Below are 21,869 nucleotides of genomic sequence, written 5' to 3'. Positions count from 1 at the left end.
ACCCACAAGCCATATTTTTTAGCCAATCCGCAAGTCAACCCTAACCCGACTCGGGTCGGTTGGGTTTAATTTTCTGGCTCATTTTTTTTCAAGCTAACTCTAACCCGACTCGTTTTTTTTGAGTTGCATGTGAGTTGGGCCGGGTTGACCCGTTTTACCAACCTAATGATATTCCTATCCATTCCACTTCATTCCATTTTACTCTATCCATTCCCATCAATTCAATCATAATGTATGAACATGATAGATCTAAACTAATAATAATACTAAATATTACTAATGTAAAAGGAAATAAAAAATTGGAAACTATAATGCCTATAAGCTAACATCATGAAATTTGTAATGATAAGGCGTTACATATATATTATACGGGATATATTATTTTACTTATCTTTTTTTCTGCCTATATTTGCCTACCACTCTAAAAGACCATTAGATCAGAATTGAAAGAAGAGAAATGCCTATAATTCCCATTCCAAGGAAGAAGACGACATGCATTAGAAGAGAACAAGAGACAATTTTATAAATAATTAATGTTATTTCATTCAATTCCTCGTCATCTAATTCCCCTCTATTCCATCCATTTCCATCAATCTAAACATAAAAATGAAGGGTTATGTTTATCTCATTTTACATGAGATAAACATCTCTCCTACACACACAAAAAGGGTTGGGTCCCACCACTTTTTTTTTCTCTCTCCTCTTACATGTGGGTCCCACTTACACTTTTGTTTCTACAACATAAGGTAATTCTTTCCCTACAACATAAGAAAAATATATCCCAAAAATGAATATGATAGATCTGAATTAAAAGTTATACTAAATTACTAATAGGAATGAATATAAAAAAGTAGAATAACTACAAAGTTTATAAACCAACACCAATACACCATATAAAACCCGTAATGATAAGGCGTTTCAAAAACTCCCACTCCAAGGAAGAAGACGACATACAGAATAAGAGAACAAGTGATAACACTACACATAGTTGATGTTATTTCATTCAATTCCTATCGCGTCCACTCCACTCTATTCCATCCTTTTCTTTACTGATCCATGAAATCCGTAAAGAAAAAACAATCAAATAGTGGTAGCTCAGTTGGCACATGGGAGCTAAGCACACTGTGTGGTGAGAGCATGTGTTCGAATTTCTCCAATATTACCTTTGGGAGGGGTTTAAAAGCCTTAATCCTGAATTCATCCCGAATTTACAAAGCAATGAACTGATTGGAATATTTAAAAAAAAAAAATTACAAAAACTCGTCCAAGAAAGAAGACAGGATATATTAAAAGAGCATGAGGCATCCCAAGGCACACCAAAAAATAATGCCCAAGTCGTAAAGCAAAAGAATCTTTTCTAAACATATTGTGTATAGCTCCCCTTTAGGAATTTCCGTAGGACGATGAGTTCTTGTTTTGTTTTGTTTTTTTATTTTTCCTTTCTTTCACACACACAATCACACACTAATCTAGTAGTCAAGAAGAGACTAGAGACTAGAGAGAATAAGGTACGTGGAGAAAGGTACTTTAGAAACCACAAGTCACAACCGTGGATTTGTGTTTAATATTATTAATGACAATAATGTTATTATTATTATGGAAAAGGAAATTTAAACTTTCTAAAAAATAATAAAAGGTGGAACAAATTCCCTCCAAGTGATTGGGCACGAACAAAGCAGGGCAACTCAACTCTTCGCCCCCCCACCCCCTCTCTGCCCCGCCAAAAAGAATGCGTTTATGACAATGCAATGTCTGCCAAATGCGCTCTCTCTCTCTTCTTTCTTTCTTTCTCGCTCTTTCCCCGTCCTATATAAACCCATCCGTTTCTCTCTCACTCTTCCAACCATCTCAACACACACAATACAATCTCTCTCTCAGCAAATTGCAGAACCTCCATTTTCATTCTCTCTGAAACTTGAACGAACGAAGAAGCAATCGCACTCCATTTTCACTCTCTCTGAAACTCGAACCAAGAAGAAGCATTCGCACTTCGTGGAACTTCGCATCGTTCAGGTTAGCTTTCTCGCTCTCTGTTTATCTATCTATTTGTTTGTGTTGCGCTGTGATGATTGACTGAATTGAGAAGGTGTTTGAATTGATGAGTTAGATCTGCACTTGGTTGTTGAATTTTGTTGTTGTAAATTTTGGTTATGATCTTGCTGTGGTTTTCTCGGTTTTGTCTGTGATTTGAATGAATTTTTAATTGAGAAAGGTTTCTGTTTGGTTACTGAGAAAACTTGAGGTAAACCGAAAACCAAAACGAGAAAATGAAAATGAAAGTGAAAACGACCTCGTTTGTTTGCTGTATCTCTGTTTTGCATGCGTTCTTCAGTTTGAAGTTCTTGGTTGAGTGAGATGCGATTTTCGTGTGTGCCGATTTCTAAGTTAGTTTGAGTCGGGTTTTATTGATACGATTTTTATTTTTATTTTTTTTGTGAAATTATCTTATCCCCTGCGTCAGCGTCACTTGTAGGTCGATGAAAAAATGTCAAATCTTTAGTTAAAAATATTGTTGACGCGTTATCCTAGCCTCTGTGAAGTGAATGATGGAAGTTCCAGAACCAGAGAACTCAATTTGTGTTCAAAATGTGTTGAATTCTTTGAAGGAGCTTTTTCAGGTAGATATTTTAGTGCATATTGGCCGAATACTAGTAGTGACGTAACTTCTGCGAGTTTGTGGTCCCCTAGGGTGTTTGTTAGTATGTTTCTTCGGAGCATCTCCGGGAAAATTCCGTCATTCGTTTCTTGACATGACCTTTGCAACTTTGAAGTTTAGCCTGTGAAATTGCGTTTCTAAAGTGCTTTGGCTCATAGTTCACTGCTGACCTTTGCGTGTGTGGATGGGAAGGGGAACTTGGAAAGAGAAAACATCATATTATTATATAATGAAGAGGAAAAGAAGCGGTAGAAATGAATCGGGGCCATGGCTTCTAAAGATAGGCTTTTAAGTTAAAGATGATTCTCTTCTCTCTATAGATCAAGCAGTACATGTGACTCACTCAGGCACCCATGTGTTATAGTCTGTGGATGCCAGGAATGATGGACCCTGAAAGAGTTCTTCTCGAGGTTCCCCCGTTCTAGATTAGCTGGAAGTAGTTTTTTTTCAAGGTTTGACAACATGCCCGGTCAAATTGTATGTGAGCATGCAAAATCTGCCCATATATTGAATGTTTAATGGGAATGCTCTTCTAGAAAATGATAATTAGTAGCTTGGAACGGTAATTCAGGTTCAACCTTGTAATTTTAGGCCAAGTCTAATAACCTAGAATGAGAACTCAACATGGTCAGGAGATTACCTTAATGGCACAAAATTTTAGTAGTCTAATTATCTTGATAACAATGAAGAAGATTATGCTCCCCAGCTGTCCAACTTTGGAAAGCAAGCTTATTCAAGGACAGAATGCCAGTAAAAATGGTTCTCTTTATTCAATAGTTTTGGCTTGTGTGCTTGGTGCCGAGGTGTGGATTAGTTCTGCATTTTTTGTTGTTAACTCCGCTTTTTCAGGACCTCTAGTCTTTTTAGTTGTACTTCCAGGTTACTAATTAATATTGTTGGGGAAATAGGACGTGAATTAATGTTTCTCTAGCAAATAATTTATGTGGTGTTACATGAAAAAGAGAAAAAAAAATTAACGGCCTCCCACATATTTTTATATATACATAAAAAATAAAATTATTTCTTACCATACGAGAAATACTATTCCTTCATTTTATTTGCCTTTTACAAAGGGCACTGTTGGGAACCATGCTGCTGGAGGGAATAAAATCTCGAGTACATTACCCGGTGCATCTTATTTTTTTTCTTTTTGGAGATCTCCCGGTGCATCTTTTAGATCAGTTTTGAGAGCGGAGATATAAGCAAATTGACTGCCGGTGGGGTCAGAAGAAAATTATAACTGATAAGGTTGAATATAGACCACAGCTCTGGGAAAGCGGGCGGTTCATCTCACCCAGGCCCATATAAGCCCATTCAAAAATGGGTTGGCCGCCCAGTCTTGCTTTTCAAAGTGGACTAAAAAACTTAGACTGCTTTAATAACATTTTACATTATAAAATAAAATAAAAAAATAAAATTTTAACCCAAGTGTACTGTCGGACTTGGCAACGGCGAGTTTGAAGAATTTAACCCGTCTCATTCCATTTGGCGGTGCACCCGATGAACTTGCCACCTTTAATATAAACTATAGGCCAAAGGGGTTTTACTAGTTGAGTGCACTTGATCTAGTTTCTCACCAAGAATTATTCTAGAGTGATTTACATTTTTGTTGTCTGATTTATTTATTTTTAAATTTTTGTTTTCGTAATTATTCTTAAGTGATTTTAAAGTCAAATTTATTTTTATTAATTCTTTTTATATTATTGTTTTTGGAAATGTTTATTTTTAAAATTTTTTAAAACCTGGAAATATTTTTGATATTATACATTTTAGTTGTGATTTTTTTCTTTAATTAAAACCTGGAAATATATTTTTAAACTATTCTTATATATAATATAATTTTTGTATAATATCAAAAGTAAACTTTATTATTAAATAATCTTTTAGTAAATATATATTGAGTTATTTAAATTACTGTTTAATAATCATTTTCAGTAAAAAATAATATACAACATTATTACGTAAAATTTACACTCCAAAGATATATTTACTGTAATAAATTGGTATTAAATTTAATTCATATATATTTTTTATTATATAATCATTAGATAGTATTCACATCAGTTTAGGCACACCTCAACTATTTCACTAGTTAAACGTACGTTTATTTTTATTTTTTAAAAAAAGGAGAACGTGATTTTTCTCTTTTATTATTATATTAATGTCTACAGATGAAAATACTGTAATAAACTGAGTAGTTTGAGGGGCGGGAGAAATTCACATGCTAAAGAAAATAAGTAAAAAATGGGGATATAACCCCATGAATGAAATAATAATTAAATCAGTAAAATATTACATCAATATTATTATTATTATTATTATTATTATTATTATTATTATTATTTTGGTATACATCAATTATATTATTTTACCATAACGACATTCGATTCATACCCGCTAATTAGAATGATGCTAGGCAAGGGAGCATATTTTCCCCTAATCTAAACTTTTGTCCTCGTTATGTTAAACATAAAAAAGAATGATGCCAATAATAAGTCGACATAAAGTTATAAGATAATGGACGAACTCCTCTTTCTCATTCTTGACCAGCATATGTCGAACTTTATGAGTTTGACTCTTGTGCTATAAGCTATCATGTTGTCTCAGATGCTTCTAATTATTTTCAACACGTTGCTCTTGAAGAAGTCAACTTCCCCCTAGTAAGCAATCGCGTTCCACTTTGGTTAGGTCATTTCACTGATCAAGGGAAGCTTAGTTCCTAAAATTCTCTTAAGAAAACCGCTGCAGTGTAGGCTTGGTTGGGTTAATATCCAAAAAATGTATGGATTTTTAAGACAAAATTCTACTTGTTATGTTAAGATTGTTAAAATGCTTTATACGGTATGTTCTTTTTCTTTTTTATTAGAATTTAGAAATATAAACCCTACAGTTCGGGCCTTGACACATCCTTTCCATAATTGGGATACATATAGCTATATGTTGTACAGCGATATTCTTACTACTAAAAAAATTCATTATCAACTCACTATTTATTTAATCACCATTGAATCAAAGAAAGAGAATGTTAAAAAATTTATGAGAAGAGAGAAAATGCTGATCCAATGGTAATTATATAAATAATGAGTTGGTAGTAGATTTTTTTAGTAGTAAGAATATTCCCTCTGTACCTTTTGAAAATAAGACTTGCTATGGTTGCAATGGAAAATTTATACAAGGATACTATCATACTAATATTACGTGTAAGGCAGGTTAGAAATCTGTTCAACATTCCGTGTTTTTTAGGTAGTGTTCAATTCCTGGAAAAGCATGCTAGGGGAAATTTGAATACCACGTTTGGTAGCAAAAAAGTGAAAAGTTTTTTGGGTATTTTTTTTCTCCGGATTTTGCAATTGTGTGCAAAGTTCTGTACAGACACCATCATTGAAATACCATAGATTAGTTGGATTTCTTGCTTGTCCGGGGAAGTGAAAAATGAACAACGATTAGGTGGACCAAATTAACCCTGTGATTTTTACGATTTGTGAAGTATTGTGTTGGCCATATCCGGTACCAAATTACATCAGCTCCCTCCGTCTATCTTGTTGAATCTGAGGAAGATGATATACTCTATCGTCAAAGCTTGGAAGTAACATTGGTTATCCCCATTTGTTTTCGTTCCAGAAAGTTCCACAGGGATAATAAAACCCTATTTTATGGAAGGAAAAGGGGGAACAGAAGTAGGATTTCAAGCTGAAGGTTACAATCTCATTTCATACTAAGAAATTTGATTGTGTGTAATGTGGATAACACATTCGAAAGTTGTATATTACTAATATCTTCTGTGGTTAATTCTTCTGATTGATGAACTGCTAAAAACCAGCATGCGTACCACTCCTTTGAAATCTGGTTACAGAGCTCTTGACTGTGGCTCACACAAGTACCAGATCTGTTTCTTCTTTTCTTCTTTCAATGACAGCTTGATATATATATATTTTTTTATTAACGTTATTATAATTTTTGAATGAAAATGTAAAAGATGGGGGTTATTTTTGTAAAATAATCCCACACTCTCGTTAATATTCACACTCAACCAAACACAAACTAAACTCAGTAAAATTAATCAAATGCTTCCGAAAAAATGTAGGCTTACCAAACAGTTTTTTAGCAATATTCTAAAAAAAATAAATTTCTCACTATATTTTTGAAATTAATAATTTTCGGATAAAAAAAAATTATTATCTAACAAACGCCCCTGATGCACACCCAGCATGCATCAATTCTCGTTTTCTCTAGTTGAAGTGACCATGACTTGGAGGGATTGCATTTTTTGTTTTGTTTTGTTTTTTTGGTGGAGGGATTGCAATTTTGGTAACACGTTGGGAAGATCTCCGAAATTCTAGCACCTTTAAAAAATGTAATTATTTGGTTGACCTAGGAATTCGATCAGAGGAGCATCTAGAACAACTTATTTGACCATCTAAAATATCGTCCCAGGAATTGCTAGTAACTTGTATGTATTGCCCGTTTGCCCCAAATTGGGTTGTCAAGGTAATGGTCTCACTAGCAGATGAGATTTTCGGGCGTGCTGTCTACAATTCTTTTGTGTAGGGCCATAAAATTTGGGGACTAACCTACCGGTATCTCATGGATGACAAATTTATGATTTACTAGAATTCCCTGGTAATCGGGTAGCTTTACGGGGGCCCTTCCTTTTAAAAGTTGGATCTCACGTATCTGGCAACGGAATTTGCGAACTCCCCTTGCATTCATTTAGGGGTGTTTGGTACGCGGGATTTTGAGGGATTCCCGGGAAACTGAATTTTTCTAAATTTTAAATTTTCAGATATTATCGTAAACTGTAAACTGAATGCAAAAATCATATTTTTGAAAATCGAGATTCCCGGACAAATAAAAATTTCTCTTGTACCAAACGCCCCGAGAAAATAACATCGTTGCATATCTTTTCTGTTAATTATTACTATTTTTATCGCTTTACCTGGACCAGGGGGCATCTCAGTCCATTTAGTCACATGTTTTATGGTTCATTGTCGTGGTTTTCGTATTCTTTATCTTTACAAACTCTAATTTTATTCCCCTTGGTTTACTTTCTAATATTTACTACTAGCACAGTGGAAGACAAGGTTGTATTAAATATTACAAATTACTGTTGATGAGGTTTTACTCTTACTTTCTCATGAGTATGTTTAATATGATGGGTAAAACAAGAAGGGAAAAGGACCCAGTTGCAAGGGAATAAGCTTCATTATACTGTCGCTGTATAAATACCAATATTAAATATCCTTATTGGTGCATAATTCTAATCATCAACCAAAAAAGAAAAAGAAAAAAGAAAGCGTTAAATTTATGGGTCCCTTTTTCCTTTGGTTGTTATAAATTTTTTTTTTCTGTCATCAATTATAATTATGTATTTTGATACGTAGATAATTATAATATAAAAATTATGTTTTTCTCTTTTCACATAAGCTGATAATTTCTAAAGAGAAAAAAATTATTTTATTACAATTATATATTTTGCAGACAGAAAAAAATTGTTTTTTAGCAACCTAAGAATAGATTTCCCTAAATTTATTTACATATATGAAAATGGCCACAATAAACATAGGATGTTGGAGTTGGAGGACTACGGGTTGGTTCTAGAATCTTTTTCACGCCGAGGACTTACCTATTTTTCTGAGTAAAATATTTTCTTTCTGTTTTCAACAAAATCTTGGGTGTCACCTGCGTGGCAGTGAGGCTATATATGCCTTATAAAGCTCACACGAGGATTCTGCTTCCCTTTTTTTTTTTTTTTTTTTTATTCTCTGCCATTCAGACTCGGCAGATTTCCCACTCTCTACGTACCCTTTTCATCTGTCCTTTACCCGTGCACCCTAACCCAGCTGGAGTTTGACATGTTGATCCAGAATTTTCTGTTGCTTTCAGCATCCGCTGATTTCCGAGGTGTCTCCGGAGTTAGCCTTTGAACTTGTTCCTGTAATTTTCACTACTCCATGACTTGATTAAGTCTTTGCATCAGATGGGCAATCCTCTTACTTCTCGAGTATTTTCAATATATCTTCTTTTGTGCAATGTTTCATCGAAACACTATCCAGGATTTCGACTGCCTCCTATGTTCCCATTGCTCTGCTTTGTTTGTATTCCGTGAATGTACCAGACCCATGGATGCTGATAATTCCATTTCCATGTATAGGCTTATGAATATGAAATTTCCAACTCATGGGCCCACCCTGTTGACCCCTTCCTGTTGCATTTTGTAATTTTGTGGATATTGTTTTCTCCTTATTGTCTATATTTCATTTTAATTTTCGGTGAGTAGAAAACTTTCTACTCTGGCACTAGAATACTATGTTCTCTTTAGATGCTTAATTATTTTGTTCTTTCCGCTACTTTTATACTCTGTTTTATCAGAAGCTGAATTGGGGATGTTTTGTATTTTTATTTGCAAACGAAATGCAGGGGAGGAAGTTTGGCTACTTGCGACATTGATATTCAACGTCAATGGTTGGATTCCATAGCGACCATATGCATGGGAACAAGTATAATGGTAATTCTAATAGTATACCGGGTCGTGTTGAACGACTTGTGAGAGAAAGAGAGCTAAGAAGAAGCGGCAGGGCATCTCTTTCCAATGAGTCTCCTGATAATATTAATAATAATGGGGTTACTGAATCTTTTGAGCATGATCTGTTCTTAAGAGAAGACAATAACTCAGGTGCTTATGTTGAACGACTCCAGAACGGGGCGGCAGCAGCAAGGGCTCTTAGTGAGACATGCGAAAGGGAAGATGGGAATCTTTTTAGACAACGGCTTTTGGTGGTGGCCAATAGGCTGCCAGTCTCAGCAGTTAGGAGGGGTGAGGATTCGTGGTCTTTGGAAATGAGTGCTGGCGGCCTGGTGACGGCTCTTTTAGGTATGTGATGATGAGGCTCATAATTATTTGTTCTTTCTGTTTTACCTTTTAGTATATCAGTAGTCATAGTGGGCTGTATCTGCTCTGAAATTTGCACAATATTTAACTGTGATTGGTTTTAGAAGGTGGGTTCCCAATTTTAAGTTTGTTACATTTTGAAATGAACTTGGTCCCCTAATTTACAAAGTGTTATCTAACACGACTGCGTTCTTTAACAAAGGTGTGAAGGAGTTTGAGGCGAGGTGGATAGGTTGGGCCGGTGTCAATGTGCCCGATGAGATTGGGCAGAAGGCACTTACTAAAGCATTGGCTGAAAAGGTACTGCAGTTTCTCAATCACAATGTCAGAAATGACTTTTGCATTAATCAATGTGCTGTTTCGCATTAGATTTTATTATTTTTATCTTAAATCTTTCTGGTGACTGTTACCTGTGTTGCAGAGGTGTATCCCTGTATTTCTTGATGAAGAGATTGTTCATCAATATTATAATGGCTATTGCAACAACATTTTGTGGCCCCTTTTTCATTACCTTGGACTTCCACAAGAAGACCGTCTTGCTACCACACGTAGTTTTCAGTCTCAGTTTGTAGCATATCAGAAAGCAAATCAAATGTTTGCTGATGTTGTAAACAAGCACTATGAAGAGGGTGATGTGGTTTGGTGCCATGATTACCATCTTATGTTTCTTCCACAATGCTTGAAGAAATATAACAGCAAAATGAAAGTAGGCTGGTTTCTCCACACCCCATTTCCATCTTCTGAAATTCACAGGACACTGCCATCTCGTTCAGAGCTCCTGCATGCTGTTCTTGCAGCTGATTTGGTTGGGTAAGTTGCAGTTAGCTCCTTCATTTAGGAATCAACTTTCTTTTATTTATTCCTCTAATTTTGTTTGCTGTACTTTCATTACTTAAATGAATATGTTTGACATGGGCATGTTAATTACGTAATAAGATTGTTTCATGTGACCCCTTGACGGTTTTGGAATGGGAAGTTGAGCATTAAACTCTGAGAGTATGCTTATTTGTCAATAAATATGAATTTTTACCAATGATAAATTCACTGTTGGGACAAGCAATATACCACTGGTTGAGCATATGAAGTGGCAATCAACCATCCAACCTAGGCGTTGATTTTGCTAACAAAAATAGATGATAGAGAATGTAGTTCCTCTGTACTAAAGATAGAGGTTAGTGCTATGGCCACACTACATGTTGTCTATCCTATGTATCTGCTAAGAAGGGAGTTTTATGTTCTTCTTTCGACCCACTTTGAATATCATCAATAATCCTCCCATTATACTTCTATAAAGATTTGATGAATGTAATTTTTTAAATATTTGTAATCTAATAAAATTTCATGTAAACTAACTTTTCTAAACAGTTTATGCTTACTCATTATAGTCATCTTTAGTCCAGAACTTGTCTCAAGTCAGTTTTTATGAAGATTGAAAAATGAACCTCCATGAGCCATGGATATTTTATGAAGTCACACAGCATTATGTCATTTTAAATTTCCTTTCTGACTAATCGGCCAATATCCGTAAGTCCTTAAGTGTCATAACGTGATTCTTGCCCCAATTAATTAATGGGGCTGAACCTAGTGCCTGCAGTCCAAGTGTTGGTAGTTTCCTTGTTGTAGTCAAACCAGCAGTCAAAGAGATGCAAAACATTTGATTGGGCTTGGTTCGATTTTAAATCAGTATCACTTAGACCCTTTGTGGTCTTTTATGCACGCACGCACGCACAAATATATATACATGATAGTTTCTAAACAAATGTATGTTGAAATGGAAGTTTGCTGCTTCTGTGACTCTGAAGGATCCAATATTTTCAATTTAGTTTGAGATTCTCTCTTTTATTTTATTTTATTTTATTTTCATTTCTTAGGTTCTAAACTTTGTGATTTACCTTTATGCTATATGTTGTCTTTTCCAGTTAATCACTTTCATTTTCTATTACTGTCATTGCTCCTGACTTTGTTAAGTGTAATTTTTGTTGAGCAGTTTTCACACCTATGATTATGCACGACATTTTGTTAGTGCATGTACTCGCATCCTTGGACTTGAGGGAACACCTGAAGGGGTTGAGGATCAAGGGAAGCTGACTCGAGTTGCTGCAGTACGTGCTCATAAAATTGTCAATAACATGTTTCATACTTACATTCAGAATTACTTATTGAAAATTTTACAACAAGCTTTACCCATGAAAAGGAGATGGGGGGTGAAAGAAACTTTTTGAATGAAACTGTTCTTCTTTATCCTTAACCAATTAACGTGATGAGCTCAAAATTAACTACTTATTTAGTTTTGTTGTTGTTAAGGTGAATGTGTGGTCATATAAAGATGGATAAGATAAAAAATGAAGATATTCGACGAAATATAGTAGTATAGGTGGCTGAAAAAAATGAGAAAACATAAATTGAGATGATTTGACATATTATTTGAAGACTTGTAGAGGCTCCCATGAATATAAAAGTTTGTTAACACTGAAGAAGAGGTTGGTCAAAACTTATTTAGGTAAAAGTAATAAAACAAGACTTAATGGAGTGAGAAATAAATTGACATATGGTATGTCTTTGGACGGATTAGAGGAAAACTACTAACATTATGGAGGGGTAGTTCCCTTTTTTCCCTATGTTATATATGACTATTTTTAGTCATTTTTCTCTATATTTTTCTCTTATTTATTTATTTTCTCAACATTTTCTTGTTTTTTATTTGGGTTCATCTACGGCCGATTCCAATTAGTTTGGGATAAAGGTGATGTTGATGTTGATGTTACTTCTGTTGCCTTTGCATGTCAGTTTCCAATTGGTATAGACTCGCAACGATTCATACGTGCACTTGACCTTCCTCCAGTCCAGGAACACATCAAAGAATTACAAGAAAGATTTAAAGGCAGAAAGGTGCATCTTTTACCTTGTTAATTGCTTTTTTTTTTTGTTTATATCTTATAATGTGTAGTGCATGTTGGTCCTATTATTTTGAGATTGTTTCATATTTATAATTATATATATATATTTTTTCCTATTGAAATTAAGGATTAGAGAATCATGGCAATTTTGGATAAGCTAAACACTGTTAAGGATTATAGATAAAAAATTAAGTGATGCTTTTCACTAGAGTATATTAGTATCATTTGAAACAATTTAGATAGATAGAACAGAAAGAGAAAAAAAGGCATCAAGACCATGGCTACTCTTGCTGGCCAGTGGCCACAAAATACATCATCCCTATAATCCATTATCTTAAAAAATAATGGGAAAATAGAACATGACGGCAGAACCTTTCTCTATACACCATACAAGCAATCCACTATGCCACAATTACTCATCGTTATTCGCTTATGGTGTTGCTAACTTATTAGTCACTCTAGATAGGCTCTGTTTAATTTGTTTTTAAAGCTAATTTCTGAAGTATGCAGACTCTACAGTATTAAATTTATTGATTGCTTTGTGTGCCTATTATGACCTCAAATTCTAGGTTTGCAGGGACTAGTTGTCTGTTGTGTTCTCATTTAATAATAAAACAGCAACATGGATCGTATGATGTTATTGTACTCTATCAAAAACCAGATTTTTAGAAAAACCATTCAGATCAAGGTCTTGTTTAATGATTTCTTCTAAAATTTTCTTTGGTCTTCCACTACCTCTTTTAATCAGATTATCTTCCATTTGATCTGCTTTTCTCACAGGAGCCTCTATTTGTTGGTCTTCTCCTCAGTCCTCACATAACAAACCACCTTAGGCAAGATTCTTCTCTTGTTAATATAAAAAAATTAATGATTTAGGGGTAAATAGTTAAGCATAACAAACTTATGTTTCTTGTCTTTTCTTTTTCTTAAAAACAAAATCTCATGTTTCTTATTATTAATTTAAGAGTGCTGAAAGTGTCTGCAGGTAAGCTTTATCATTTGTTAATTATATCCTGCCAATTTGTCTTTGTAGAAAGGTATCACCTTCAATCTTTAGCAACTGTCTGCCATGCTAGCACTGTGTGATATTAATAACTATTTATTTTAAAAATTTATGTTGCATCCTTCCAGTAACTGAGCATTAATATAGTAATCACTTTATTATTAAATTGCTTTCCCTGTACAAGTTGTATATTTTGGCATGAGATGTCAAGATACATACATATATATATATATATATATATATATATATATATATATATATCTTTGATTCTCCGGAGCAAAGTGCTACTTTAATTTGGTTGAATGGTTCTATCATTTGACTATCCCTTAACCTTTTTCTGGCTTGACAGGTAATGTTAGGTGTTGATCGCCTTGATATGATCAAAGGAATCCCTCAAAAAATTCTAGCATTTGAAAAATTCTTGGAAGAGAATGCTTCTTGGCGTGATAAAGTCGTTCTGCTTCAAATTGCTGTGCCAACAAGAACGGATGTTCCTGAGTGTATGCTGCTTATATTATTTCATATTTTCTTATTCCATCTTCAGTATATGATAGTAGGCAATAAAATAGGCCCCTCTTTTTCAATTTGTTTTCTGTTGTTTTGACAAGCGGAAGATCAATGCTAAGCAAGATTTAATGCTTCTTCGGTTCCTTTGTTGTTTGTATTACACTTTTACTGTGGACATAAAGAAAGTCTTTTTATGCTTAAAAGGAAAAATAAAAATAAAAATAAAAATAATGTTCTTTCCAAAATATTTCTTGTATTCTAAACTAGTATAGGCTGACATATTTGATTGTATTTTCAAATTCATGTATAAAAATTTTCGTTAATGAAAAAAATATTTTATTGAAATTGGGTACACAATCAATGTACTGTGATCATAAACACTATTCATTTAATCTGCATTTTATGTGCTTAGTGTTTTTGTTGCGGGCTGGAGTTCTACAGCTCTCTCTCCTTTCAATGTATGTTTTAAATACTAGCTCCACTAAAAGCTTAAGCTGTTAGCTGGTGGCAAGGATAAATCTCTTGACCATATGGTTAAAAAGGCTCCAGTACCACATCAAAGACTAAGCGTTCTAAAGCTTAAGCTATTAGGTAGAGAGATCTAGTAGATCTTTTATATCTCTTTTAAGAGTGTAGTTTTTTTTTTTTTTGGAACATGCTTAATTGGGTATCATGATCAACTTTACAAAAAGCTTAAGCGATTTAGGTGGAAGCCCAAGATGATTTTATATCTTCAAAAACTGTCATGTGGAGCATTTACTCAGTATTCTTGGTTTTTTAATTCTTGCATATTTACAGATCAAAAGCTTACAAGCCAGGTCCATGAAATTGTTGGCCGCATCAATGGCAGATTTGGATCATTGACTGCTGTTCCTATACATCACCTGGTGCGTTCTTAAGACAGTCATCATTACGTTAATGTTGATACACAATCCCATACAATACAAGATGTATCTTCTGTGAATGATACTTAAATCTCATTAGATTATCTAATTCAGCAGTACTGGTTGCATATGGTTTTGTTCATTCCAATAATGCTATGTATTTATGCTAACACTTTCTTTGGAATGGATGAAAATGAGATTGATTTGGGAGAATGAATTTTAGAAGGAAATTTCATTTTAAATTGTATGTGAAACTAAGGAGAATTATGGGAAGAATGAAAATGAGGAATTTTTTAAAATTTAAAGCTGTCAAAAATCAAATTTCTCCAAAAAATGAGAGAAAATAAAGAGAAATTAAAAACATAACTTCAGAGTATTCTACATTACACTGTTATCCTTAAAACATAATTTCAATAACAATCAACTATAAGCGTGGGTGTAATTATACAATGTTTGAAATATGTCCAAGATTGCTAATCAGGTATTCAATGAATTTTTAGATAATATATTAAAAGTAACATTTGACCTTTTTATATGCTTATTCTGATGATCAGTCTGCATCCTTTTTTTATTATTAATCACATTGCTATGCTTGGTGGCTTAACGAATTTGCTATGCCTGCAGGACCGCTCTCTTGATTTTCATGCACTGTGTGCGTTGTATGCTGTTACGGGTACAATTTATGTACTTTCAGATTTTTTCTCTCTTACTAAACTTTCCATGAATAACTTCTGATATCAACCTGCCCTTTGCCATTTGCCAATAGTCAGCATGTGAGAAAATATCTACTGTTTGATTAACTTCTGATGTCAATTTATGTGTTTTGTAATGTATGCGTATTTATCTAAAATGGAAAGTACTTGTTTCAGTTTTCTTTTAGACATGATTCTTAGTATCATTTGTAGGTCCTCAGCTTTCCCTTTTAAGCTATTCCTTGTAAATGTTATTTACATTTTTCTGTTTCTTATTTCCCAACATGTATGAATTTATATGGCACACCAAAGGTCTGTCTGTAAATAGTGATAAACTGTTTTGAGACGTTTCACTTTCTGAATGGTTGCACTAACACATATTATGGTTTGTATAAATGTTACCGTGTTGTTTTACAATTTTATTGCCTGTGTGAGTTATCTCCAATATTCTACTTGCCTTGATCAGCACGAATGCCCTTTTTTTAACTAATACATCAACATCAACATCACCTTTATCCCAAGTTAATTGGGGTCGGTGGTAGATGAACCCACATGAAAGATACAAAACGGTTGTAAAAAAAAAAAAAAAAAACGAGAAGTAGTAATACATTATTTTGCTGAGTTGTGTTATTTACTCTTCACTTACTGACATATAGGTTTGCTCTTCTTTTCCAACACTTGTAACTTCTTCAGTAATTTCTTGTGTTTGATGCCATGTTTATGAACTATGAAAAAAAGTGGTTTATGGAAATAACCATGCAAGAGAAATATAACAAAATGGAATCTATTTTTCTTATCAAATTCAAGTCACACGTACACCACATTTACAACAAAAAACATGCTTCTACTGCTCTGGCCACTGGTAATTTTTTATTTTTTATACACAGTATCAGTACTAAAAACTTGTATGCATGTCTGAAATGAAGTCAGGCTTTAAATATATTTTGGGACCTATATTTTGGGAAAAGATGAAAGTATGCCGAATATGCCTAGAGCACTGCCTCAAGTCTACTAAATCTGAATTTATTACATAGTTCCCTGAATTCTCAAATGTTTATGAAGAATTAATTTTGTTTATTGCTTATATTCAAAAAAATTTACTGTAAATTTTCTGCCAATAATCTGCCAATAACGTATTTATACTATCTATTTCTTACCCAGATGTAGCACTTGTCACATCTTTGAGGGATGGAATGAATCTTGTCAGTTACGAATTTGTGGCCTGCCAAGATAAAAAGAAAGGAGTTCTCATTCTTAGCGAAGTAATTGCAGAAACCTATTAGTGTATTTGTCTTTTATTTTAATTTCTCAATTCAGGCTATGTTAATGTTGAATAATTGTTCAGCAGAGAATAGATTCAATAGTTAGAAGATGGAAATCTCTACCCTACTACAGTCCTACGTTTTTAAATTATGATAGCCGTGATAACTTGATAAAAAATTTCCTGAACTGCCCCCAGACACCCCACTCTCCTTAAAACTTATAAGATATGCTGTGATATCTTCTCTGACATAAGAGATACTGTTTGCAATTATTCCATATTTATTTTCTGTTTGCTTTCCTGTGTATTATTTCCTTGTGTATTGTAGATTCCTTTCCTTATTTACAGTAGACAACTGCCATTAGTTTGGTAGAGATCTGTCACCCTAATTGTAATAATCAATTCTCCTTTAATTATGGGAGAATGTCTCTGTATATATTGTATATACATAGGCAGCTTGCCTCTAAGGAAAATAACACAGATTCAGTTCAAAACCTTTATCGTTAAGATAAAAAGTTTCATCTCTTTATTCCTGTCAAGATTATAGATTTATATTTCTAATCTCTGTTTATAGAAAGCTCTCAGTGCCTCTCATCTATGGGATGTTTAAATTAACTTTTGCATATTCTTCCTTTTAATTAGATATCTATACTTTGTGGGATAATACTCAGTTGTTGTTTTAAATAGGCATGTATCCTCTTGATCTGACATCTGACATTTGGTATTTGATATTCTTCTTGTAGTTTGCTGGTGCTGCACAGTCTCTTGGTGCTGGGGCAATTCTGGTCAACCCCTGGAACATCACAGAAGTTGCTGCTGCAATTGCCAAGGCTCTGAATATGCCTTCTGCGGAAAGAGAGAAGAGACATAGGCATAACTTTCTTCATGTAAAAACCCACACTGCCCAGGAATGGGCAGAAACTTTTGTAAGGTATACATATTGGTCTTCTCAATATCTGTTCTTATATGTTAGAAGTTTCTGATTTATAATAAGGGCAATGTACCTTATTAGTGCCTGTTGATTTTATAGATACTGATTCATTTAGTCCGCAGTTCAGACTCCAAACCATAATTCTGGTGGTTTTTCTTAAATAATAGTGGAAGTTATTTGCTTGTTTTGCCTAATTATTATAGTCTGTTGATTGGGAAAAATCTGTAAAACTATGTAGATAGAATTATACTTAAATATGATGATTATTTACATGTGATGCCAATTTTTTGGAATTGTAGAAAAAAATGCAGATGCCTGATTTTGATTATGAACCAAAATATGTTATTGAGGAATATATCTCTTGCTAGGATTTTTAAGATGGATCCACAATAACTTGTTGAACGTTATCTTTGAATTTTTACAGCGAACTGAATGATACTGTTGTTGAGGCACAGCTAAGGACTAAACAAGTTCCACCACGGCTCCCAACCACGACTGCAATTGAGCGATACCTACAGTCAACTAATCGATTGCTTATTTTGGTATGCTATCTTATCACGAAGCTTATGACTTCTTTGAATACTGATCTTTAAGGAACCCTTTCAGACCTTTTTGAGTCATCAGTTCAAAAGGGAAACATTTTCTCCTGAAATCCAACAAAATGCATGTTTATCCTCCCCTACCCTTTTTGAACTAAAGGAAACTCCTATATAATGAAATGACCAAATTTTGTATTGGGTGACTCCATTGTAAATATATATGAACTTAGCTTAAAAATGATGTAGTTATCAGAGATGGAACTGTGGGGAAAATTACAAGAGCTTGATATTCCTTTTGTATCACCTGTCCAAATTCTTCTTAAGCGTCTGAAAATACATATGGGGCTTGGCCTTATACCATTGTTTATAGCCAAACAGTGAAGATGAACAAGATGCCTGATAAGTGAAGGATAATTGTCGTAGTACCTCAATACAAGAAGTCATGAACAAAAACAGCATTCAATGCTGTAAAAGTAGTCAAGGAATCTGGAAAAATCATAAGATCAATATTTCTGAAAGATTAATTGGGCATGAAGCTATATTCTTATTGAAATATGGAATGTTTGTGTTTCTGTTGGATGTGCAGATGTTATTAGACTTAATCAGAGAAATGAATTCAATTACAAAGTTGTGTTTCCTTGATTTTGCAAATCCCAGATTAAAACCATTACCATTATATCATGAACTAGCTTTTGTCATTTTTTTTATTAACATTTTCCATTAACATCGGTGATACACTCTACAGGGATTCAATGGAACTTTAACTGAACCAGTCGAGAAAAAAGGTGATCAGTATAAAGAAATGGAACTCGCAGTGCATCCAGAACTGAAACAACCCTTGACAGCACTTTGCTGCGACCCGAAGACAACAGTTGTTGTGCTTAGTGGAAGTAAAAGAACAATTCTAGATGAAGTAATTCTTGGTACATTACTTCCTTCTTTGTGAACTACTCGATCCACTTTTAACTTATTGCTATTACAGAACTTTAAAGAATATGACATGTGGCTGGCAGCAGAGAATGGGATGTTTTTAAACCCTTCAAAGGGAGAATGGATGACAACAATGCCAGAGCAACTGAATATGGAGTGGGTTGATAGCGTGAAGGTACTTGATTTTTAAGTTCCAATTCTTTTGATTGTGCCCCTCTCCTTCACAATATTGACTTACATTGGTGATCCTGTATTTTCAGCAAGTTTTTGAATACTTCAAAGAAAGAACACCTCGGTCACATTTCGAAGAAAGGGAAGCTTCACTTGTATGGAATTACAAACACGCAGGTGCTTGAGTTGTTTTTAGGGAGACTATTTTGTGTTCTGCCTGCTGTCTTTCCAGTTACTAATCCTCTCACAATGATCATAGATGTTGAGTTTGGAAGACTCCAAGCAAGGGACATGCTTCAGCATCTCTGGACAGGTCCAATTTCTAATGCACCAGTTGAAGTTGTTCAAGGGAGCCGATCTGTTGAGGTGCGAGCTGCTGGCGTTACGAAGGTGACCTCTTGTTTATAATATTGATTCTTCCAAGTTCTGTTTTCATCTGAAAAGTTTCGTAATGATTAAAATGTATACACCAAATCTTTATTTAATCAGGGAGCAGCTATTGACCGCATCCTTGGTGAGATAGTCCACAGTAAATCCATGACAACACCAATTGATTATGTTCTGTGCGTAGGACATTTTCTGGCGAAGGTGAATTAAGTTTTCATTTGATATATTTTGCGAATTGCTTTTATTATCTTGTTTATCTGTCTAATATGATAAATTTTGCTTTTAATGTTCTTACAAGCATGGTTTCATATATGATAAGTGTTAATTGTAAATTGTTTCGGTAGCATGCAAGACTGTCTAGCATATGCTTGCACCTTTACCTCGTTAAGCCTTACACTGCACAAACTTTCTTATGTGATATAATGGAAAAAGTGTAACCTAAAAATTTGGTGAACACACTGGGATAAAATTCAACAAAGCTTTCCTGAAGTACGAAAACAGAGATTTCATCAGATAATTGGAAGTTACCGTTGCTAACGTCATATTTCATTCCATCTCCTAAGTTTATTAGATTATAATTAGAACTCTTGATCTGAAGAGTTTTGAATTTTCACTAAGTTTTGAACTTCACATTCGATATTTTTATGTGCTACCTACCTCAACCACTGGCAAAATCTTGTTTCTTTGGTATAGAACTTAGTATTTTACACTTTCCGTCAATTTGCTGGTTGGGCTTCATTTGTGATCCTAACATAGTTCTGTTTGCTATAATGAAATATTAACATTAAGATCTTAGGCATGTAAAGCAAAGTGTTTTAAGTTAAAATTATTTTTGTTTCTATTAGCAAATGCATGTGGATATGTTTGATGTATTCTACTCCTAGCTCTTTTTCTTCCACATCCGATTTCTAGTTAAATCCATTAAAAGGTTCATGTTAAGAGTCTGGATGATTTTCACGAAGTATTCTTGATTTAAAGTGTTTCGATCTCTGGTGCTCTTTTATGTGTGTCATGCTTTACATTTAGCTGATGAGCATTTAAAAATTAAAAAAAATAAAATAAAATAGCGGGATTGGTACTGTATGCAACTGAATTGAACATTATTGAATGCAGCAGGATGAAGATATATATTCCTTTTTTGAGCCAGAGCTTCCTTATCTTGGTGTGGGTTTTACACGAAGTAAGGCAACAGATGGAGTTAAGTATCCTGTTGAGAGGACATCGTCCTTGAAGATCCCAGCTGGTAAAAATGGAACAAAGTCATCTCATAATAAGGGACAACGTCCTTTGTCAAATTCTGAGAAAAAAACAAATAATCATATCTGCCGTGCACCAAAGCGGCAAGCTCCTGAAAAGGTCTCTTGGAATGTCCTTGACCTCAAGAAGGAGAATTACTTCTCATGTTCTGTTGGACGAACTCAAACAAATGCTCGCTATACGCTTGGATCATCAGATGACGTTGTTGTATTCCTCAAGGAACTAGCTGATGCATCTTCAAACTCTTTATTACCTAGTGTCTGAATTAGTTGAGATTCCATGCTTTTGCTCCTTAGGGTACTTCCAGCTTCAGAATTTGGTATATCCTAGCAATCCTACTTCATTCACATGCTAACATTGAAAGATAAATTATGTAGCCATTTTAGTCTCACAGAATTTCCCTGTACAAGTTCGTGCTTTATTTAGAAAACTTTACTTTGTCTTCTGCATAAGAGGATGGCCTTTCTGTATGCTTCTCTAGCGAATGTGCATTCCAAACATGACTTTATCTGTAACTGTAGGTTGATTCTTACTACAATGTTGAAAATTGAAGAATAGCAGTCAATGTTTTAAAAGCCGAAGGAAAACTCGAATTGGAAAAATCTTCAGATCATGATTTTTTTTTTTTTTTTTTTTTGGTAAGCAGACCATGATTTAATTGGTTAAACGGATAGTCGAATCAGGTAATAAAATAACTAAATATTTATATATAACAATATATATTAAAATAAAACATCAAGTTTTATAATAAATATACATAATAAAATGTACTATGCATGTTTCTTAATTTTATATTATAAATAAAATTATATGATGATTTTGATATTTTATGTATTTGTTTAAACTCATTAAATAAAATTTGTTA

At 33.9% G+C, this 21,869-nt stretch overlaps 1 protein-coding gene across 7 annotated transcripts; it reads left to right on the top strand.

Annotated features, from left to right (window-relative positions):
• Positions 1-1,855: 1,855 nt before the first annotated feature.
• On the top strand, positions 1,856-21,578 carry LOC133315328 (alpha,alpha-trehalose-phosphate synthase [UDP-forming] 1). Of its 7 annotated transcripts, XM_061516924.1 has the most exons (19): positions 8,284-8,590; positions 8,808-8,925; positions 9,074-9,527; positions 9,748-9,845; positions 9,967-10,355; positions 11,533-11,647; positions 12,333-12,434; positions 13,795-13,945; positions 14,751-14,839; positions 15,461-15,509; positions 16,690-16,790; positions 17,533-17,720; positions 18,145-18,262; positions 19,005-19,172; positions 19,242-19,364; positions 19,450-19,537; positions 19,620-19,750; positions 19,850-19,948; positions 20,861-21,578. In XM_061516924.1, the coding sequence occupies exons 3-19, from the start codon at positions 9,116-9,118 to the stop codon at positions 21,266-21,268; spliced, it is 2,829 nt and encodes a 942-aa protein (XP_061372908.1). In that variant the 5' UTR covers positions 8,284-8,590; positions 8,808-8,925; positions 9,074-9,115; the 3' UTR covers positions 21,269-21,578. The 7 variants fall into 7 exon arrangements, with proteins under 7 accessions (XP_061372913.1, XP_061372911.1, XP_061372906.1 ...); XM_061516929.1 differs by lacking the exons at positions 8,284-8,590; positions 8,808-8,925 and adding an exon at positions 1,856-2,013 and having other exon boundaries at positions 11,569-11,647; XM_061516927.1 differs by lacking the exons at positions 8,284-8,590; positions 8,808-8,925 and adding an exon at positions 1,856-2,013 and having other exon boundaries at positions 20,864-21,578.
• Positions 21,579-21,869: the final 291 nt, after the last annotated feature.

Source organism: Gastrolobium bilobum, unplaced genomic scaffold, assembly GCF_033153095.1.
Source record: "Gastrolobium bilobum isolate Gb01-03AN ecotype WA unplaced genomic scaffold, APGP_CSIRO_Gbil_v1 utg36545, whole genome shotgun sequence".
NCBI lineage: Eukaryota > Viridiplantae > Streptophyta > Magnoliopsida > Fabales > Fabaceae > Gastrolobium > Gastrolobium bilobum.
Note: the sequence above shows the minus strand (reverse complement) of the source record. Positions and strands in the feature narration are given on the sequence as shown.